The following is a 20,815-nucleotide window of genomic DNA, read 5'->3' as shown; positions in this document are numbered from 1 at the left end:
AGTGCAGGACCCCAAGCAGGGTCAGGGCAGAGGCAGGGAGGACTCTGTATTCACCCTGCCAAGGGCTCCGGGGCTTCCGCTCAGACTGGAACTGGAGCTGATGGCACTGAGCGAGGGCACTGCGGCTTCTCTTCCCAGGTGGATGCTTCGTGACACTTTCCTGCCAGGGAAGAGCAGCGGGGAGGGGGCAGTATCACACTGCAGATCCCCTCAGAGACTTGGGGGGCAGATCAGCATCTGGGGCACCAGCAGGCAGCCTTGAGGCTGGATCCACAAGGTAAGGGTGTGAGGGGGTGTGAGGGGTAGGGGAGGTGGAGCTGCGGGAACAGGGATCAACCTTTGGGAGGCGCAGACCTTCCTTCCCCGCAGTGGGTTTGTTCGGGCGGGCGGGATGGAGCCAGAAGCTACCCAGTCCCGGTGGAGGGGGGAATGAAGCCTGACCTCATCTTTCCAGCCACGGGCGGGGTGGGGGAGAGGGCTGGGTGTGTGCGCCCAGAGGGCGGGCAGCAGAGGCCCTGGGCTGGGGACCGCGGGCGTCCGCGAGGAGAGAGGCCTCTAGCGGCCACCGTGGGAAGCAGGAGAGGGCGGGCCGGGAAGGCACTTCCTGCCAGGGCCTGGGGCTGCCCAGTTTTGCAAAGGAAGTGCTGCCAGGGCCGGAGGGGCGGAGGCAGGAAGTGGGCCAGAGGCTCGTGCGAGGGTGCGGCCGGCGGGTAGTGAGAGGCCGCGGTCGGAGTGGGTGCGGAGGTGAACGAGACCGAGCCCGCGATCCCACCCATCCTCCCCAGAGCCCCAGACGCCTCAGCCTGCCAGCACGTCTGGCGGCGCGGCTCAGCCCGCGACGCCTCGGCCGCCCGCACGCGGCCTGGATCAACCGCGTTCTAAGTTCTTCCGTTTGGAGCTGAACTTGGCTTCCCCCTAACTCGTCCCGCACCCCACCTCCCCACTCTGGGGCCTCATGAGCCCCTCCCCTCCGCTCCAGAGCGGAGACCACACCCCTCCCGTCTCCGAATACCTTCCAGGGGCCTCTCCTAGGGACGCATTTCAGCTTGCTTTAGAGCTAATAATATTGAGTCCTCCCTGTGCAGGCGTTTAATCAATTCTGTAGAGGGCCTGTCTCCATTCTGCAGATTAGCTAACTGAGGCCAAGAGGTAGAATTAAATAGCACAGCCGGATGCACGCAGATCCATTCAAAGTTCGCACTTTCATTGAAGCCCCAGGGGGCTTAGGGCAGCCCTTCCCTCCACTACTACTGCCGTCGCTCCTAAGGGTTTGCTGAAGCGAGGTGTGGCTTCATGGGACTCCCCGCACATCAACGCCCACCCCCCGCAATAACCACAGAGTCAGGATAGGGGGGTCTGGCTTTCTCTTTAGTTCTCATCACTTTGGGGCTCTCCGTTACAGAGAAGGCACTTAGATGGGAAGGTCACCTGATTCAGACCAACCTTGTCCTCCCTCCCACCCCCAGCTCTGGGGGGGGGGGGGAAGGGTAACGACATCTCCACCTGACATCCCCCTTGGCACTGGTATGTGGGTCCCCTTAACCGACAGGCCCTGGGGAGAGCCCAAGGCCTTGACCTCCAGACCCAGCATTTGGGGGAGGGGTTCCAGACAAAGGACTCAGAGCTGGAAGGCAGCACGTCCTGGGAGCTGCCCCCAGCCAGCAGGGCGCGAGGCAGAGGGCTGCAGGGGTGGGTTGGCACAGGGGAGGGGGACAGCTTGGCCAGGCTTCCTGGAGCCCCCCAAGCTCCGCAAGAAGGGTCCCACCTCCTACAGATCCCCTAAAGGCACCGGTGAAGTATGGGGTGGGTAGGGGAGGCACCCCTTAGGCGGTGTAGAGACCCACACACGCACACGCCGTGGTGGGCCTAGCATAGCGCTGGGCACAGAGAAGGTGCTCAACAAATGTGTTTTGAATGTATGAATAAACGGAGCTGAAAAGGGTGTGAGGGACAAAGGACAGGGCCTGGGGCCCTTTGGCCCAGCCTGTTTCATTCAGAAAATAGCAGTTTAAAAAATGTAGAAATCCTTTCCCTCCTCCCCCCAGTTTATGGGTCCAGGAAAGGGGTGAGGGAGGGGTGTCTCCACCCCAACCCTTCCCTCTCCCCTTCCCCTAAAAATCTATATACACATATACATATTTATACGGCACCGCAAAGGGATCCTGCCTATGCCTCCACACTCGGAGCTGGGGCACCAAACCCCAGGGCCTCGGGGTGGTCAAGGCAAAGGTGAGAGGTTGGAGCTTGGGCCGTGTGGGAAGCAGCCCTCAGGTGCTGATGAGCCCAGAGAAGCTGGATTCTAGGGTCTTGAAGGACAGACCCCTGCTCCCTTTACAAGTGGTAACAGATCTTCTACCCTCCCTGCCCTCCTAGGCAGAGATTGGTGGAGGCTATAGCAGTCCCAAGGTAGGAGGTGGGGAGACTGGGTCCTCCCCCACCAGCCTAGATTGCTGCAACCTGATGGCTGTTCCAGGCAGAGCTGACCCGGATCGTGGCCCTGGGAAAATTGGGCCGAGAAGAGGGCTCTATGCAAGGCACTTGGTGTCCACTGTCCCCAGGCTGGGGGCCCAAGGCGTGGGGCAGCAAAACTCTGCCCCTCCCCCAGGCAGAACTGGAAGGGCCCGAGGGACCCAATTTGGCAGCAGAGAAACATGGCCATGCAGAGAGAGAGAGAGAGAGAGAGAGAGAGAGAGAGAGAGAAAGGAGGGAGGCGGCACGCAGGGCCCCCCAGGTCCCCCCAAGAAGGAGGAGGTTCTAAGGCACTGACACAGGGACCCGGGGACTCGGCGCCCTCGGTGCAGCCTGCCGCCCCCTGCACAGCCTGGCCGGGCTGGCGGGGGAGACGCCCACTTCCCCGTGGCGCTGAGTTTTCTTTAGGAATAGTCCGCGTGTGAGGGGTGAGGGTGCAGTCGGGGGCAGGTCCTGGCCCCGTGGCGCCTCACTAGCTGCCGGGCCGAGGCTGCCTGAGCACTGAGTACACGTCATCCACACGGCTGAGCTGCTCGAAGAAGGGCAGGAGGTCGTGGAGCTCCGTGTCACTCATGTTGTCAAACCACGAGGCCACCGGTACCTGAGCAGATGGGTGTAGGGCGGTGAGGGGGGCAGGCGGCCCTGAGCACAGAATGTGCAGATCAATCCTGAGCACCCACTGCTCGACGGGCCACCTCCTGGAAGCCCCTTACCCAGTCCTCATTCTGACGGCAGCCCCAGTGAGTCACATTTACACACAGGTCAGAGCAGAGGTTCCACGGGACCACACTTAACCTTACCGTGTGCTAAGCACTCTGATATTTTCAGTTCTATTTCATTTTTTAAAAAAATCCCAACTAAGACCCACTAAATTATTTCTGTGTTCCACTAACAGCTCACGACTGGCGGTATGAAAAATGGAAACTGCTCCAGTGTCCAGCAGGGACCCGAGCCATGGCAGGTGCCCTGTATCTGCAGGCAGAATGGGCTGAGTGACTAACACAGAACAGGGAGCAGCAGTGGGTGGACCAGGCGGGTGGGCAGCAGGCATGGGTCACTGAGGAAAGAGGGAGGAATGGGAGGGCACCAGACCCCAGCAGGGGCCCCCATCCCCACCCTGCCCGACACTTACGGCGTTATCTGGATGGAAGACATAGGAGGCGGGTGAGTTGTCCAGGATGAGCACCCGCCGAAGGTCTCGGCCCAGCCGGCTCAGGTCCTTCACGTAGTTCCCCCGGTGGAAAACGCATGACTCACGAAACAGCCGCGCCCGGAAGGCCCCCCACTTGTCCAGCAGGTCAGCTACTGGGTCTGCGTACTGGGGGGCAGGAGGTGGGTCATCCAGGGCCAAGAGCGACCCAGAGGTCACTGCCCAGAGGTCGTGCGCTGGAGGCAGATAGGAAGCAGAGATGCCCCAGGAGGCCTTCGGAGAGTGGAGGGCTCACCTTGGCAAGGCTGGCGGTGAACAGCACACATTCGAAGAGCTCACCCATCCGCTGCAGGAACTCGTCGACGTGGGGCCGCTTCAGCACATAGACCTGGGGGGTGGGCCAGTGAGGGGACTGCTGGCCCACAGGCCTGGGTGGGGCGGGGCGGCCGGGGGCTGGGAGGGAGTGGGTGGAGGAGGCACAGGAGGGAGGCTGGTCCCATGGCCTGCGGGCTCCACTCAGCCAGCCGGTGCAACCACCACTGGGGAAGACACCCACCCATCCAGAAGAGTATCAAAATGAACCTCCAACTCCTGGTTTCGGGCCCTGCCTCAAAGGGAATCACTAATTCCTAGCCCCTTTCTCCACCATGGCCTCAGCCAGATGTAGGGGCCTGGGGGCAACCCCCTCACCCCAGAGCTGCAGAGCACCGGCCCCCGAGCCAAGTAATGGAGAACAGGCTGGACAGCACACAACCTATCCTGAATTACTTGAACTGGGTCCCGGGCAGGGTGGGGCGAGGGGGCACCGAAGAGGACCCCAACTCCCTGCAGGCCTTGGAGTCGGGCCAAGTCCCTGAGGGTCCGTGTGACCTTAGGCAAGTCTCACACCCTCTCTGGGCCTCTGACATTCCACATCTATCAGAGTCCCATCTGGGACTCTCAGGATTGGTGGGAAGAGCCTGGGGTCTGGAAGACAGATGTCAAGCCTACCACCTCCCCCCACACCCGGCCCCTCACCTGGTGGACCACCCCATCAATCTCCACAGGGATGATGAAGTCGGCATTGTTCACTGGCTGTGAGAGGGGAAAAGAGCTGCTGGAGCTGGGGCAAGGCCCGCCGAGACCGCCTCCCAGGCCAGGGCAGACTCCCTTAGAGACCCGGGGCTGAGGACTGCTGGGCAGGGCCCACCTTGAAGGAGCTGTGCACCAGGGTCTCGTCCAGGTCGATGACTACGCAGATCTTGTCCGAGTCCTGGGCCTTGGCCTCAGGGAGCAGGTACTGGACTGGGGTCTGCTGTGGGGACGGGCGGGGCTGGCTGCGGCACCTCTCTCAAGCCCCAGTCATTTCTCCTCCACATGTCTTCCCTCCCCCAGCCCTCTACCTGGCGAGCCACAAGGACAGTGGGAGAGACCAACCCCTTCCCAGCTTTGCCCCTGCCAACTCTGGAGCCTGGGGTAGGCCGCCTGGCTCTCTGGGCTTCACTTCCTGACCTGGGAAACCAAGGCAGAGGAAAGCTTCCACTTCTGAAGGGGAAATTCAGAATTCCCGTGGTTGGGGGGCCCTCCCCCTGGGAGGCAGTCTTGGGGCATTCAGGGCTGGGAAGGCCTGGGAGGGTGGAGGGCTTGGTGGGGGGACAGGGGGGCTCCACCCTCCTTCCAGGGCCTACGAGCAGGTCATGAAGAGCCCCCTCCCCCTAAACCCCCTGAGGGCTGAGCCCAGGTGCCCCTGCAGCGCCCTCCTGGCCATCACACACCTTGGGGACAGCACCGTTCTCCTCCACGAGCAGGGGCGCCCCACTGTGGGCAGGCAGGGCCTCCCCATCATCCCGGCAGACACAGCAGAACAGTGAGTGGAGGAGGCCCCGACTCCGGGGCTTCTGAGAAGCCGCAGACTTCTGGTCACCTGAAGCAGGGAGGCCCAAGGTGGGGGAAGGCACGCTGACTGGCCTGCAGAGGTGGGCACGTGTGCCCAGGCACGAACCCCTGGGCTGAGAGGCTCTGGCCGTGCTGCCTTCATTGAGGGAGACACACGAAGGTGGCATCCAGACAGTCTTGGCTCCAGGCCACCCCTCCGCTCCCCACAAGTCCTTCTAGTGTGGGTACAAAGTTACCCACATTAGGGAGTGGGCTGGCTGGAGGCGGGGACTGAAGGTGTTTTCTCTTCTTAACAGCCTCCATCGCTGCTGGGGGATCAGCCCACTGGGGGCACCTCCTGACACACCCTGTACCTGAGCAGCCCCTATTCAGTAGGGCCCCTGCCAGAGAGGGTTGAGGCCTGGGGCCCTGGGGCCCACTCCTGCTTTCCTTCCCCTCCTTCCATCCTCTCCGCCTCCAGAGGTGCAAAGTCCTCCCTGAGGCTGGGCCCAGAGACAGGGGGTGGGGGCCTGGGGCCAGTGTCCCGCCGCCATCTGCTGGCCCCTCCTCCTCCGCCCCCGCCCGGACCTCCAACTTAGGTCCCGCTGATAGACGGCCCGCCCTCCAACATTCCCTCCACCCGGCCCGGGCAGAGCTAGGCCCAGGCCACAGGTGCGAAGACCTGGAGGGACTTCCTAGCCTCTTAAGTCAACACCGGGACAAGGAAGGGCAGACCCCCTGCCCAGACCCGTCAAGCCCCGGGGTGCCCGGCCGAGGCCGGCGGCATCTCGAGTCGGTGCGTGTGCGCACAGACCCGGCGCCCACCGGCCTGCAGCCGGGGCTCGGAGTTCCCGGTCCGACGCGGGTCTCCCCGCGGGCGCGCTGGCGATCCTTAAAAGTGGTTGTCCCTCTCTGCGTCTCCGAGAGGCTCGGCGCCTCCACAAGTGACGCGAAAGTTTGTGAAGAACGTGGCTGTGTGGTAGCGGGAGATCCTTCCAACCCTCCCCAGCCCGCTGTCACCTCTGCGCCCCCTCCCTCGACCCGACCAGACCGCGGCTCAGAGGGGGCGGAGTCTCAGCTGGTGGCCTGAAGGCGCCCTCTTCAACCCCCCCATCTCCCAGCCCCACTGGCGCCAATGGGGGGGGAGGGGGCGACTCTCGGGCATCGCGCACAGCCAGTCCGGGAAACCCGGAGGGCGCCCCTTCTCTACCCCTGCCTCAGTTTCCCCACCTCGAGCAGACAAGAGCGCCCAAAAGGGGGCAGGCCCCGCCCCGCGTCTCTGAGCCTCTGCGAGTTCAAACTCTCAACCAGCTCCCCCTCCGGTTGGAAGCTTCGGGCCCCGCCGAGTCGGGAGCCTGGGGCGGCAGCGGCGGCTGCCCTGGGGAGGGTCGCGGCCCCCTCCTCCTCCCCGCAGCGCCCGGATTGCGGGTCCCTCCGCGCGCCCCAATACCTTTGCTCCGTAGCGGGCTCCGCGCTTCCTCCTTGCTGATCTGAGTAATGACGGCCGAGCTGTCCATGGGGCCGGGCGTGCTCCGCTCCGGCCGGACTCTGGCCCGGGCGCCCGGCCTCCCCCCCGGCTCGGGCCGGAATCGGGGCGCGGGGGGGAGGGGAGGGGTGGGAGGGAGGGATCCCCGCGAGCTTCGGAGGGGAGGGGAGCCAGGTTCTAAGGGGGAGGGGGAGGGAGGGGGCGCGGAGGAAACTTTGTTACAACATGGAGTTTCCTCCCCGCGAGGCGGATGCAAACATGGAACCCGGGCGCCGTTTCAAGGCTCCCCCTTAAAAGGGCAACGGTTTCGGCGTGACCTGGACTTGGCCGGGGCTTTCATCACTTCTGGGGCCGGCGCGGCTTGGCGGGCTAGGAGGCGGGCCCGGCCGGGTTCCTGCCGCACTCCAGGGGGCGTCGCCTCCCTTCCTGCCGCCCGCCCGCCTGCGGGGCCGAGCCTCTGCGGCTGCGTGGCAGGGCCGGCACCCGGCCCACCATTCTCCGGCGCTGGGCGGCCTGGGGACAGGGCCCGCCCGGAGCGCCCACGCCCGGGAGTGCCCCGAGGGCGGCGCGGCTCCACCTCTGCATATTCCGAGGGTCGGGGGCTGGCAGCTTCTCGGTTTCCTCATCTGGGAAATAGGGTAACACCGTCTAGTCTGTAAAATGGGTCTCTCCGGCGGTCTAGGGGCCATCTCCCGGGGAAGTCGTGAGCGTGCAAAGACTCTTTGCTACCTTCAAACGTCTGTGCAGATCCACACAATTAGGCTCTTAACCGGACCAAGACTGTCACCACCTACCGCAGTCTCGGGCCCCTTCCCCTAAACCCGGAGTTGTAGGGCGTGGAAATTCCAACTGTCTGCCCCGGGATGCCCCGTGCCGACCTCTCCCAACCGCCTCACCTGGCGCCCGGCCACGTCCACTCCAGCCACCTGGCCTTCTCGCCAGAAGCCTAGCGCCTCCACGCCTCAGGGCCTTTGTACCTGCTGTTCTCCCAGCCTGGAATGCGCCTCCTTCGACTTCTCACAGCCAAATCCCACCGACCTCGAAGAAATGACACCCCCTCCAAGAGGCTTTTCTAGGCCCCTCCCCTACTCCCTACGCCGGCCACGATGTGACTGTTGGGCAGGGGGAAAATCAAGCGGCGGCTACACACAGTGGGGACCCCATCCCTTTGGGCTCAATGCCTAACCGTGGGGACCACACCGTCAACTGGAGGACCTTGAACACCCGCTCCACCTGGGTCTGTGCAGACACACCGGCGGGCGCGGGGCCCGCGTTTCCACGCAGATTCTTCACGAGGGAAACTCCCGTGTGATGCGCGGTGAGGTTTGCGGGTGTTTTTTTTTTTTCCTGTTTATGAAGTTCCTTCCATTTGCCGTTACTATTTTGTGTTCACGTTTTAAACATATTCATAACGCCAAGCCTTGACAAACACGCCTCAGCATTTCCTTCCCCCGCCGGGCGGGGCGGGGCGGGGCTGGCGCGTCCAGTCCCGTCCGGCCGCAGGGTGCTTACGCGGCTCACGTCCTCCAGGCCGGGCGGAGGGGGGAGCCGGGGAGCGAGAGGCCCCGCGAGGGGAGCGGCGCTCGCCCAAAGGCGCGCTAGCTTCGGGGCTGGGCAGCAGGGCGAGGAGGAGGTGGTCAGAGGCTGTGAATCCTGTGGACTCCACGACCCCCCCTTCTGCTATTGGGTTAGCCAAAAAGTTTGTTCGGGTTTTTCCGGAACATCTTACTACGCCGCCGGCCGGCTGCCATCATTGCATTTAATCACGATAATCGCCAACTTGCGGCGAGCGCTTAGTCTGGGTCCCGCTTTGGCTGCGCCTCTCATCTCATTTACTTCTCAGAACAATCCGTTTTTTAACCCATTTTACAGATAAAGAAACTGAGTCCCGACGAGCTAGCGACTCGACCCGCTCTCCGGCGGGGGCAGAGGTTGGATTCCTGTCGCCGCGCCGAGCCCCCTCCCCTTCGGTACGGCCCCGGGGCGGGGCCTCGGCATTCTCTCCGGATGCTCAGCCGGCGCCGATCCCAAAAGGAAATGTGCGGCGGAGGGCTGAGTGAACCCCGGGCCTCGCCCCTGGCCTGAGCAGGGCGGCTCGCTTTCCACTCCCTTCGTCTTTCCCTCTGTGAAGGCTGGAACCTGGCCGACTGTGCCACTGAGGGTCAGGGGAGCTAACGCGGGGATAGGGCACTGGGCATAGGGCACTGGGCAGCACTGCTGCCCCCCTCCCGTCGCTATTCCCTTCACCTCCTACTCCTACCCCCCCCCTTCACCCTCCATCGTCTCCTCCGAGCCTTCGCTGGTGCGGGTCTCCTCCCAGCGAGACCTGCCCTCTTCTCACGCTCAGCGGTGCACTTTCCGCCGGGGCGGAGTGGATGCGGAGTGAGCCCAGACGCCCGTGCAGTGCGGGGGTCTGGGGTCTGTGGGGACAGAGTTGCTGGTGGAAGCGTTCTGTAAGGTGGGGCGCGTTCTTTGGGTTTCCTCAGGAAGGAGGGGAGTCCACACCCAGCTGCTCTCCCTCTACCCTCTCTACTACAGCAGGTGGGGGGGTCGCCGTACCCGCATAGTTTATTTTTATCTGTTTCATAGGTTTGCGCCCCAGGACGGATAAAGTCATGGGGACTGTGAGTCGAGAAACACTAGGACTCAGCCGGGGTCGGTCTGACAATTATGGACAAGTGTCTTGTTCATCCAGCACCTCAGCTTCCTTCTCTGCCAAATAGGGTTGGTAAGGGTCCAACCCAGGCAAGTGGGTAGGGGGAATGCCGAGCAGAAAGGCCGGATGCCCTCCTCCCAGGCTCCGAGACACACCGTGGTGCACATTCCGACAGAGCGGGGTGGATGCGGAGTGAGTCAGGACGCCTGTGCAGTGCCGGGTCTGGGGTGTCTGTGGGGATGGAGTTGTGGGTGGAAGCTTCTGGGGAGAGTAAAGGTGTCAGGCCACTCCCAGCCTGAGGGGCTGATGAAGCATCTAGTTAGATCTGAACCTGGGGGCTGGGAGGACCAGAGCTACTGGGGAGGGAGCAGCCCTTTTGGAGGCGTCCCTGTCTGGATATGACTGGCCTTGGCCTGACTTCATCGCTAACGCCTTACCCAGGCCCAGAGCAACCCTTAGCTGGCCCTTTGGTCCCCTCCCCTCCTCACCTTCCTTTACCCCTAGTTCTAAGCTCCAGACTTGCCTATTGGTATGACCAGCCCGCCCGTTCTTCTGGGGAACTCCCAACAAGGTTGCAAGTCTCTAGCTTGTGCACACACTGACCCCCCCACCCCAGCTCCCGGCATGCTCATCTCTCCCTCGATTGCTCTCCCTATGTCTATTCAGCTTTCAAAATTGTCCAGGAGTTCATCTTCTGTGGGCCTTGCCTCATCGGTTGCAGGTGTGCCTGACGCACACTTCGGATCGTCAGTGTTTTGTTGTCATTCACTTAGGTTCCCCCCAACCCAGTGTGAGCTCCTAGAGAGCTGACATCTTTAATTCGAGACTGTGCCTCCCTTCCCCAGGTCTAGCACAGGGCTGGCGCCCAACTAATACCTACAAAATTGACCAGAGAGGTGGGCAGGGGGTACAGCTGGGGGCACCTCAGGGAAGCAAAAAAGGGGTCTCCCGTTTCTCCGCTACGTGGCCCCCATTCATCCTCTTTCAGTTCGCAGGGGGCCCCATCTTCTCCAGGGACAAGCCGGGAGAAGGAGGTTGGGCGGCGTTCTAGCCCAGGTACCTCTCCACCGTTGCTCGGGTGAGCCAGACCTGTCCCATCCCGTCCCTCTTAGAGGGCCCCACTTGTTTCGTTGCCCTTTTAAGAAAGAGGAAATTCTTCTCATAAACAAGCGCCTCAACCAGAGCGCGGAGCCCAGCTGCCTGCCCCGCCGCATCCCCGGGAAATCGGGGGTGCTTCCAGGCACAACGCCCACTCCAAGCTCAATCTAGGGGAAAGGGCTGGCGGCCCCTCATCGCCGACGCTCGCCACAGCTCAGGGGCTGGGGTCCAAGGGACGGGAAGAGGCAGGAGGGACTTGGGGGAGCCTAGAAACAGCCCAGGGAGCGTCTGTAAAGTGCAGCCCCTTCAAGGGGCGAAAGGGCGCCGGGCCGCCCCCTGCGGCCGAGGGGGTTCCCCGCCCACAGAGCTCACCCCACCTTCCCGCCTGGGCGGATTCCGAGGCCCCCGGGCGCGAAGCCCGAGTGACAGCCTCCTCCTCTTTGGAGGCGGGGAGTACCGGCGCTCGGGATCGTCCCTGTCCCTAGGGGGAGCTGGGAGTCAACGCCCAGGGAGCGTTAACTGCGCGGCTTGGGAGTCCCGGCCGCCTGGTCCCCTGGGGAGATGGCAAAGGAATTGGGCCTGAGAGGCACCGACTCTTGGGTTCCTTAGGACTTGGCGCCCTAAGAGGGGAGAACCGCGCTTCTGTTTTCCTGCCTGGAAAAGGGGTTTCAGGTGGAACAGAAAGGCTGAGGCCACTCCAGCGAGAGTGGGAGCGAGGCAGACCTTCGGGGAGGGGGACTATTCTTGATGGTTCAGGGATTTTGTGCTTTCCTGTTTCCATTTCCCTGCTCTTTTGGATAAGAAGTGAATTAGCATTTATTTATCGTTTTCAGACTCTATTTTTAAAGTACCAGTTTGGAGCCTGTGTCCCACCCCAATTGGGTTGGTCTGTCAGGTTACTCCTATAGGTGCTCAATAAATACTTTAGGAATGATTTTTTTTTTTTAAGTCTCAAGTGCCAGGCTCTGTGTTAAAGTGCTTTATTTACCTCCGCTGCAAGGTTGGTGTCCCCATTTTATAGTTGAGAACACTGAGATCCAGAGGCTAATCACTTGTCCAAACTAGGAGACAGCAGGTCCCTACGGAACCAGGGGAACCAGGGTTGGCCTGCTTCCAGAACTCCATCTTGCTGCCTCCACACACCGCCCCCGACCCCCACTGGTCCAGCAGGCCAGTGTGCCCCACTCGTTACACCCTCGGCCATGCCCTGGGTGGGAGCTCATCCAGAGGTCTTCTCCTGATCCTCTTCAGGAAGCCCATACAGAAAGTGTTGGTGGGAACCGTGGGCCAGAAGGGTGGCTCCATGGGTGATGAGACAGGTCCAGGTCTGGAGGAGGGGTGACCATGAGTAGGGGAGAGGACAAGACCTTTGGGGAAGCCCCAGTGCATCCCCCCACTAAGCCCTCCATCTGTTGTCTCTTCTCCTTGCCTCCCCCATCCCCAAGGCGCCCGCGGACCCAACAGTACCAGGTAGATGGTGAGGCCCAGGTAGACTGCGGCCAGCAGTGCCACAAGGATGAAGTAGGCAGGGTGGGGTAGGCTGGGCAAGTAGCTGACCACAAAGTAGAGGTTAATGGCACAGATGAGCACCATGATGGAAGAAGTGAAGGCCTTGCTCACCCTTGGGAACGAGAGGGAGGCTCAGGATTGGCTGCATCTCCTCCAGTGCCCACAGCCAGCCTGGAGCTAAGGTGGGGGGTGGATACACAAAGCCAGCTTCCCAGGGCTGTGGGCCCTGGGGCAGACCCCTGGCCAACTTCTGCCTCCTGGGCCCTCCAGGCACCACACTGGCAGGATTTGGCAAAAGCAGAGTCTGAGTGAGGGGGAGGAACTCAAGCTGTAGAAACAGCCCCTGGCCCAGGATTCCAGTCCTGGCTCCTCCACTTGCTAGCTAGCTGTGTGACCTTCGGCAAGTTTCTTAACCTCTCTGACCTTATCTGGGTAGTGGGAATAATGGGACTTCCTACCTCTTGGTGGTTGTGAGGATCAAGTGTGGTAATGTAAGTCCAGTGCTGGGGTTGCGGAGTACTCACAGGCCATTGGTAAACTCCTGCATCAGGGCGGGCATGCTGGTGAACGTGAGGATGGGCAGCACAGCGAAGGGAAGCTGGGGAGAATCGGGAGGAGGGGGCTGAGGGACCCTGCCCTTAGAATACAGTAAGGAGGGGAGGAGCAGGCCGGGGCTCCAGTCACCCTCTGCCTCACTGTGCACCCTTGGGAAAGTCTCCTAACCACTCTGGGCCTCAATTTCTCCACGTCTCTGCCTTCCAAGGTTGTAGGGGTGTTTGGGGGCTCTGGCCCCAGGCTGCCTGAGCTTGTATCCCAGCTGTGCCACTGGTCACTTAACTGCACGCATCAGTTTTCCCATCTGCAAAATGGGGATAGTGGTGGTTCCTACCCCCTGGGGTGGCTGTGGAGAGTACATGAGGCTTGTAGATAAGGTGTGTTTAGAATAGCGCCTGGGACGCAGGGGAGGCTCTGTAGGGGGATTGCTGTGGTTCCTGTTTGGCTCCACAGCGGGAAGGAGGTGATAGGGCCCGCAGGCTCACCAGCAGGCTCTGCAGCACGTTGAGCAGGTCGTTGAGGCCTGACAGGTCCCGCAGGTCCCTGAAGACTGCCACGAGCACGGTGGGCAGGATGGCACAGGAGCGAGTGAGCAGGACTCGGGCGAAGCGTGACCACCGCAGCTTCAGGAAGCCCTGGGGGGTGGGGTGGGCACCTTGGTGGTGGGGTGCAGGACTGTGTTCCAAGCGAGGGACCCTCTATCCTGCCTCAGCCCATCTCATGCCTGGAGGAACACTCTGTTTCTCCATCTTTGAAATGGGGGCAGCTCTGTCCATAGTTGGTGGTGAGGGGATAGATGGGGGGAAATTAGGGGGGGTTCCCCTCCCACAGCTGATTGCTGAAGACTAAACCGTGTTGGAGAAAAGGCTTCTATTAGTTCTGGGTTTGCAGTTTCGGGCCTCATCTCGCTGAATCTCAGTTTTCTCATCTGTAAAATGGGGCTTATAAGGGCACCCGTTGGGCTGCCTTAAGGATCAAGGAAGCGGATGTCCGAGCCCCGAGTAGTGTGCCTTGCCCTCAGTCCCCTGCCCGCCCCGGCCCGCCCCAGCCCCACCTCCATCACAAACTGTCCCGCGTAGGTGCCGGTCATGGTGGAGCTCTGCCCGGCGGCCAGCAGACCCACCGCCCAGATGTAGAGGGCTGCGGGGCCAAAGAGGCAGCCCAGGATCACGCCCTGGAGGGAGGGGTGTGGTCAGAGCCATGGGTCCGCCCCTTCTCGCGCAGACTCTACCTCTGAGGTGGGCGTGGCGAGGAGCCCCGCTGGATCGAGCCCTTCCATACCCGCCCTGCCTCGCGCTTACTCCTTGGTAAATGTCCACCGCCACTGTAAGGTTGTTCATGGGGAAGATCTTGGCGTAGTCGTGGAGGCTGCTGTTAGCACAGACGTTGAACTGCGGGCACCGGGCAGTAGGAAGGAGATGTGAAGCGCACACTCAGTGTTGGAAAATCAGACCTCCAAGCCTCGACCAAGGATTGAAAACTAGCGGCCCGCGGGCTGAATCCAGCCAGACATATTTTGTGTGACTAACCAATTTTTTTTTCTTTAGTGTGAATTGGTTGACATTTACAATTGAGAAGATTTAACATGAGACCCTGGTTTCCAGCTGCTCTTGGATTGTAAGAGCTGGCATTACCACAGAGAGACAGTTGGCCGGCAGGGACTCAGGCTGCCCCACAGGCCCTTCTCCCTTACATGGGACCCACTTCCCACAGCTCTGTGACTCGGCTGGTCTCGAAGGCAATGTGTGACTATGGTTTGCCATCCTATTTAGACCTCTCTCCTTATGCTAAGGAGCAGAGACCCAGGGAGGGCTATGACCTCACAAGGTCACACAGCAAGGCAGTGGCAGTGCCCATGTCCCCGGAGGCTTGACCAGTCTGTCCCATCCCCACTCCACCCCGTGAGCGTTCAGTAAGCGCCCAACACTGGCTAGCAGTTGTTAGAGCCTTGGGACAGAGACTCACTCAAAAACTGAGACAGGCAGAGTCCCAGATCCCAGAGAGCCAGGGAGGAGCTGGCCGGCTCCTTCGCCTTCAGAGCCCGCTCAAATGTCACCTCCTCCAAGAGGCCTCTCCTGACCACCTGGCCTAATGTGTAGTCCCTCCCTCACCACACCCCCAATTATGTTTCATCACCCCCTTTATTTCCTTCACAACATCGTTCATATTTTCCTTTGAAACCGATCAACTGATTGATTTGTTTCCTGTTTACTCACTGCCTCCGAATTTCATCTGCAAGAGGGCAAGGTCTCTATCATTGGCTGCTGTATCCCTAGGGCCTAAGACACTGGCTGATACATAACAAATGCTCAATAAATCTTTGCTGAATGAATGACAGTTTATCTACTAATAATGAAGATCATCACTAGAAACTCAAGGAAAGAAATTGCCTGCCTGCATATTCCTGACCCCACGCTCGTGCTTAGGCAGGCAGCCCCCACCCAGAATGCCCTCCCTGCAGTTTGCTGGGCAAATCCTGCCCATCCTTCAAGGTGCAGCTGGAATGCTGGATCCTCCAAGACTCAGCTCCTCCCGCCAGTCACCTCCCCTGGACGTCTGTGCCTTGTAGCCCCTGGCGTGGGGCTGACCACGTGCAAGCCTACATGCGTGTCTCCCCAGTGGGGTGGGGAAGGGGCTCCCAGCCAGAGGCCAGGGTCGCAGGCTCCCTCCCCTACCAGTGCCTGGAGTACAGGACAGAGACTCGAAGGGCTTAGCTGCACTCTTTGGAGTCCCCAGCAAAGCCTGAAGGGCATGTGGGCATGGGGTGTGCCTCACCGCAGCCTGGTTGGTTTGCTGGTAGAAGGCTTGCCCAAAGACAGCCACAACAAAGAGATTGATGAAGAAGGAGACAGACAGTGCGATGGTGGCTTCAATCAGGAAGTACATGTTGGCTTCTCGGATGTCTGCCCTGCGGGTCCGGTCTATCTCTCGAGACTATGAAAGTCAAAGGGAGGGAAGCACCGAAGTCCCTGAGTCATCCCAACATTCTCTACCCTCACACCTCTACCTGTGTTCCCCCCAAACCCCAGTTCTTTCTAAAGCCCCCTACATGGCCGTCTGGGATAGGCCTTTGTTTCTGCCTCAGGGCCTTTGCACTTGCCAGTCCCTCTGCTTAGAATCTCTTCTCCCCTGGTTTTCCTTCCCATCCTTCATGTTTCAAAGGCCTTTGCTGACTCCTTTTCTAAAGGAGCCCCCTCCTCAGTCATTCTCCATCATACTTCTCTGTTTTGTTTCCTTCAGAGCACCTTTCACAATCCATTTCTTTCCTTTATTGTTTACTTGCCCATGGTCTGTCTCTCCTGCTAGAATGCATGCTCTAAGAAGGCAGAGGACTTATCTGTCTCTTCATCACTGACCCCCAGCTCCCAGCACACAGTAGACCCTCTATTATTACATATTGAATAAAGAGTGATTCACTTCCCTCCTAAATTCAGAGTTGGGAGCCAAAGGGGAGGGGCTCCAGCCTTGGGGGCGGAGCCGGTGTGGCCCTTAGGGAGAGAGCATGTCTCCCTCCCCTCCAGTCTGCTCACCTTGACCAGGGCTGAGTGCAGGTAGATGTTGTGGGGCATGATGATGGCGCCAATGATGCCCACGGCCTGCAGCAGCTCGGGCTGGCCGCAGCCAGGGCACGAGGGCAGGAACAGGTCCCGAAGAAGTGCTCCCTGAGCAGGACGTGCCACCACATACTGTGGAGAGGAGCCTTGGTCAGGCTCCACCCCACCCCTGAGCAGCCATTCTCACCCCCCACCCCAACCCTGGCCACTAGGGAGCATGGCTAAGGTCCGCTCCCCGCTCCCCTCAGGCTCTGCATGGGGCGGAGTGGGGTGGCCTTGGTGTGGGGACGTGGTACTGGTACGGCTTCCCACCTCATAGCCAAAGGTCAAGGCCATAATGGTAATAAGAAATCCAAAAAAGGCTTCCAGCTTCCGCAACCCTAGGGGGAGAACAAAGGGGCGGAACTGAAAAACCAAACAACCAAAATTATAACATAAACAATTATTAATGGCTGGTGTCTTGAGCACTTTGTTCCAGGCACTGTGCCAAGTGCTTAACATATAGCGCTCAGTGAAGCCCCACCGCAGCCCTGTGGCCTCTGTGCCACTATCCACGTGTTACAGATGAAGAAACAGAAGGCTAAGTAACTTGCTCAAGGCCATACAGTCAGAGTGGGGCTGCTAGGAGCACTTCTCCCAATTCAGCAGAGCGTCAGCTCCTACATTCATTGCCAGTCCCCCCCTCGCCAAGTCCCCTATGGGATGAGAGGCACACCCACCGTAGTTATCGAGGAAGAGGAAGAAGAATGTGTCCACGATGGTGAGCAGGACACCACCCCAGAGTGGGATTCTGAAACCAGAGTGGCCTGCGTCAGCCCCGCCCGGTCCAGGAGTCTGGAACTCCCTCCTCAGGGCTGGAGACTGTAGAATGTGGCTTCCTGGGAGCAGGCACTCAAATGGCCCCAGACAGCTAAGGGAGAGGGGAGTGGGAGTGTGCTAGAGACGGGAAAATGCCACATACACGCTAGGAAGGGCCAAGCTGTGTGGAGGACCAGCGTGGTAGGGAGCTTGGGGCTGCAGTCCTGAAGGCTGCATGGTGACCGACATCTGTGTGATTTGAGACAAGTCACTTTACATATCTGGGTCTCCACTTCCCCATCCGGCAAATTGGGCAATAGCTCTGAGTCAGAGGTGACTGGAGGATGAAATGGACACAGGGAAATAGAAGGCCTGGGGAGGAAGAAGCCGCTGTTCCCAGCCCTGGACTGAAGAGCTGGGGCCCCTCCAGAGTACCGTCCAGCTGAGAGCAGATTGAATGCGATAGCTGTGCCAATGACTTCCTGCATGTCTGAGCCCACGATGGCTAGCTCGATGGTCAGCCAGAGAAGGGTGCGGGGCACCTAGGGGGAGGTAATCCCGTCATTAAGGCTGGACCAATTATTTGTCTGTTGTCTCAGACCTACACTGACTGACCTTTCTGTACCCGGCTCTATACTCCTGGGCTGGAAGCCTGCAAACTACATTTGCAAGTCTGCCTTGCCAGCGGGCTTCCAGTTAGGTTTTCATGGTGTAAAATTAATCAACAGAAGCCTCAATTAAATAGAGTCGGGAGATGAGAAGGGGAAGCTCCCACGCGCTGCGAAGATAGCAGAGCCCAACAGGAAGAAGAAAGACTCCTCTTCATTCCCGGCAAGGACTCAGCCACTGACAAGCCATGGACTCTTTGTTGACTATCGGCCTCCCAAATTCCCTTTCCCCTCCATAAAAGTGTTCTCCTTCCTTTGCTGTGCGGAGACTTGCACGTGGCTCCCCATGGCTTCAGACTCCCCAGTTATGATTCTCTCCCCAGTTATGATTCTCAACCCATCTTTGTTGGAGAAGCATCTAGCAGTCTATTTGTTTTAGGTCAACAGTAGGAAATAGTTAAAGGAAATGGAAAGGCAGGGAGACATCATTTTTACCCCCCCCTTCTGGAGCTCGCACCAGCAAGCGCACCAGGCAACATGGGCTCCAGTCAGCAGTGGCGGCAATGCCTCTAGAAGCTTGGGTGCGAATGATGGCCCCTGGGCTCCTGTCCAGCAGCTTTCTGATCTCTGGGTAACACCTCCTTCCCTTGCTCCTCCAGCTCTTTCAACACCTTCGTGACTGCATCCCTGCATTAGATACCTTTGAAATATCTAGTGGCGTGATTTCTGTTGGCCTGCGTGGACACTGACGGCCAAGTCCCCGGTGCCCACCCCAGCCAATGCCCTCCTGTTTTTCACCTTGGGCAAGTCACCTCTTCAGGTGCTTCCTGTCCAGGGGCACCAAGCTCACCTTAGGGTAGTAGAGATGACAGACTTCGCCCAAGTCCTTGCCTGTCACCACGCCCAGCCGGGCAGCAAGTCGCTGGCAGAGCAAGCCCAACACGGTGGCCCACAGCAGTACCCAGAGCAGCTGTGAGAAGCCAGGGAGAGGCCGTCAGCCAGAGGGACCAGTCTGATAAGCCCTGAGCTGCTGGGACCCTCTAACCAGGGACACCCTCTGGGGAATGAGTTGGGGAGATGGAGCTAGAAGACACCCCCCCACTCCCGCATGGCTGCTTTGGGGACCCTTTTGTGGTCCATTTGAACTTAACACCTGTTCCCAGGAACACTGGCCATGAAGGCCACTCTGGGGAAACGTGGCAAGCTGGGGGTCTCCACCCACTTAGCCTGGTCACCCCCTCCCCACCGTGCCCCGACTCAATCACTTTGAATCCAGCCACAGCCCCGGCCTGAAGATCCGACTCGATGTTTCCTGGGTCCAGGAAAGCAATGCTCATAAGGAAACCGGGCCCCGTGAAGGCCCACAACTTCCGCAGGCTGAACGTGCCCTGTGGAGGGAAGTGGAGTGAGGGGTCTTGGACACAGGCTTGGGGGCCGCTGGCCATGGCCAGCCCCCAGGTGAGCCCCTCTGGGCTCATGGGCCCAGGCTGGCCAGCCCTGCCCTCCATTCCCCATTCCTGGAGCTGCCACCCTGGGGTGGGGGGTAGTGGATGGAGCACAGGGGGTGGGAGGAACTCGGGATTTGCTGAGTCACGGCAGATCAGCTTTCTGGATCGGTCAGGTTCTGTGGTCTACACTTGACTAGCCTGCCTCGGGCAGGCCCTGAGTCAGCAGATCCTCAGAGCCCAGAGGGGAGCTTTCCTGGGTCAGGCCTCCCTGCCCAGTCCCTTCTCAGACCACAGGGCCTCCTCTCTGGAGTCCACTGAGCCTAGGGTCTCCCCACCCCCATTTCGGGGGTTAGCCTAGCAGCCTGGGCATCTGCTAAAGATTCTGGGAATGCAGGGTGATAGTCTCTTAGAAGCCAGCCGGCAGGCTCCACGTCTCCCGATGCCCTTGTCTGTGTCCTTTCCTTAAATGTTACAACAAATCCTTGAGGCTCCAACCGGAATTCACCCCAGGTCCCTTTCCCTTCCTAGGAAAGCTGAGATTCACCTAGAAAGCCACTTGATAATTTTTAGACAAATATTAAGTGCCCCAGCTAAGCACTGGGGACAGAAGCAGGGAGGCAGCGGTTGCCGTTGTCCATCAAGGCTGCTCAGAGCTGGAAGGGACCCCTCCCCCCTGTGAGATCCCATGTGGTCTTGTCCATCCCGAAAGACCCCAGGAAGTTTCCAGCATCCTCACCGGTTCTGCATCGGGGATGGGGATCTTCTTGCTCTGGTAGGTCCCTCCGGGAGGTTCTTGCTGTAAGCCCAGGTTGGGTGGGCTAGAGATGGAACCATATCTGGTCCTGCTGAGCTTTGGGGGGCCTGTGTCACCTGCAAGGGGCCCCATGAGCCTTGGTGAGTGACACGCCTCTTTCTGGTGGCCCAGGATTAAAGCCATCTGTCCTCTTCCCACACCTCCTCTTGGCAAAGTGGAGAAATGAAGGCCCAACTGAACAGGAGGCCTTGACTCCCATCTTGGGTCCACCGCCTCCACCCCGGACCAAACATTACAGAAGATGTGTGAGAAGCGGGGCCTTCATGATTACCCTCCTTCCGTGTGAGTGCAGAGATTCCCAGACCCAGATCTCTCTCGTCACGGAGGATGTGGAGAGGGACGTGGGCTCTGAGGAGGGAAAGCTGGCCCCACCGTGTGTGCCCCTTGGCCTCATCCCTGCCACCTCCAGCAGCCAAGGAGGCCCCAGGGGTTCCAGACCCACAGAGATGAGGCAAGGGGGCACTCTGCCCTTGGGGATGTGAAGAACCCAGCCTCAGGCCGGTGTCCTTGCCCCCCTGACTCCCCCCCCACCCCCATTCAGACTCTGTCCCCGGAGGGGGCCGCTCACCTGTCATGAGGACCGCAGACTCAGGCACTCTGCACAAGTGATGTGCTGGGCAGCCCTTCTGGCTACGCTTCCTCTCTGGGTGCTGCTGAGTGTGTGAGTCCACACCCTCTTACCCATCCTCAGCTGAGCTGGGCTGTTCTCACACGCACGGAGCGTTGTGAAACACTTTCCAAGGGCAGAAGTGGCCAGCTCTGGTGCAAGGGTCTGGGTGACCACGGTATGGCCATTTGCTCCCCTCCTGGCCTGAG

At 60.1% G+C, this 20,815-nt stretch overlaps 2 protein-coding genes across 4 annotated transcripts; both read right to left on the bottom strand.

Annotated features, from left to right (window-relative positions):
* Positions 1-1,355: 1,355 nt before the first annotated feature.
* CTDSP1 (CTD small phosphatase 1) lies at positions 1,356-7,222 on the bottom strand. Of its 2 annotated transcripts, none has more exons than XM_082840832.1 (7): positions 6,924-7,222; positions 5,374-5,522; positions 4,809-4,913; positions 4,637-4,693; positions 3,915-4,007; positions 3,602-3,787; positions 1,356-3,070 (listed from the first exon to the last, which is right to left on the bottom strand). In XM_082840832.1, the coding sequence occupies exons 1-7, from the start codon at positions 6,988-6,990 to the stop codon at positions 2,942-2,944; spliced, it is 786 nt and encodes a 261-aa protein (XP_082696958.1). In that variant the 5' UTR covers positions 6,991-7,222; the 3' UTR covers positions 1,356-2,941. The 2 variants fall into 2 exon arrangements, with proteins under 2 accessions (XP_082696958.1, XP_082696959.1); XM_082840833.1 differs by having other exon boundaries at positions 4,809-4,910.
* Positions 7,223-11,354: 4,132 nt separating this feature from the next.
* SLC11A1 (solute carrier family 11 member 1) lies at positions 11,355-20,607 on the bottom strand. 2 transcript variants are annotated; one of them, XM_082840989.1, is made up of 15 exons: positions 20,568-20,607; positions 19,922-20,055; positions 19,003-19,125; positions 18,588-18,707; positions 17,565-17,671; positions 17,051-17,121; positions 16,644-16,711; positions 16,308-16,463; positions 15,553-15,711; positions 14,079-14,168; positions 13,832-13,951; positions 13,263-13,412; positions 12,747-12,820; positions 12,181-12,334; positions 11,355-12,040 (listed from the first exon to the last, which is right to left on the bottom strand). In XM_082840989.1, exons 1-15 carry the CDS (start codon positions 20,572-20,574, stop codon positions 11,933-11,935), a joined length of 1,641 nt encoding a protein of 546 aa, XP_082697115.1. In that variant the 5' UTR covers positions 20,575-20,607; the 3' UTR covers positions 11,355-11,932. The 2 variants fall into 2 exon arrangements, with proteins under 2 accessions (XP_082697115.1, XP_082697116.1); XM_082840990.1 differs by having other exon boundaries at positions 19,922-20,142; positions 20,568-20,592.
* Positions 20,608-20,815: the final 208 nt, after the last annotated feature.

Source organism: Leucopleurus acutus (genome assembly GCF_964270905.1).
Source record: "Leucopleurus acutus genome assembly, chromosome: 6".
In the NCBI taxonomy this organism is placed as follows: domain Eukaryota; kingdom Metazoa; phylum Chordata; class Mammalia; order Artiodactyla; family Delphinidae; genus Leucopleurus; species Leucopleurus acutus.
This window is presented reverse-complemented; position numbering and strand designations above follow the sequence as displayed.

What these genes read in the sequence shown, in the direction of transcription:
- CTDSP1 (XM_082840832.1), bottom strand. Translation starts at nt 6,990, where the DNA reads ATGGACAGCTCGGCCGTCATTACTCAGATCAGCAAGGAGGAAGCGCGG. An exon ending in GAGCCCGCTACGGAGCAAAG is followed by an intron (nt 5,523 to 6,923) that starts GTATTGGGGCGC and finishes TCCCTGCTTCAG; the next exon opens with GTGACCAGAAGTCTGCGGCT. An exon ending in AGAACGGTGCTGTCCCCAAG is followed by an intron (nt 4,914 to 5,373) that starts GTGTGTGATGGC and finishes CCGTCCCCACAG; the next exon opens with CAGACCCCAGTCCAGTACCT.
- SLC11A1 (XM_082840990.1), bottom strand. An exon ending in AATCTGCTCTCAGCTGGACG is followed by an intron (nt 17,122 to 17,564) that starts GTACTCTGGAGG and finishes CTCTGGTTTCAG; the next exon opens with AATCCCACTCTGGGGTGGTG. An exon ending in CCTCTTCCTCGATAACTACG is followed by an intron (nt 16,712 to 17,050) that starts GTGGGTGTGCCT and finishes TTCTCCCCCTAG; the next exon opens with GGTTGCGGAAGCTGGAAGCC.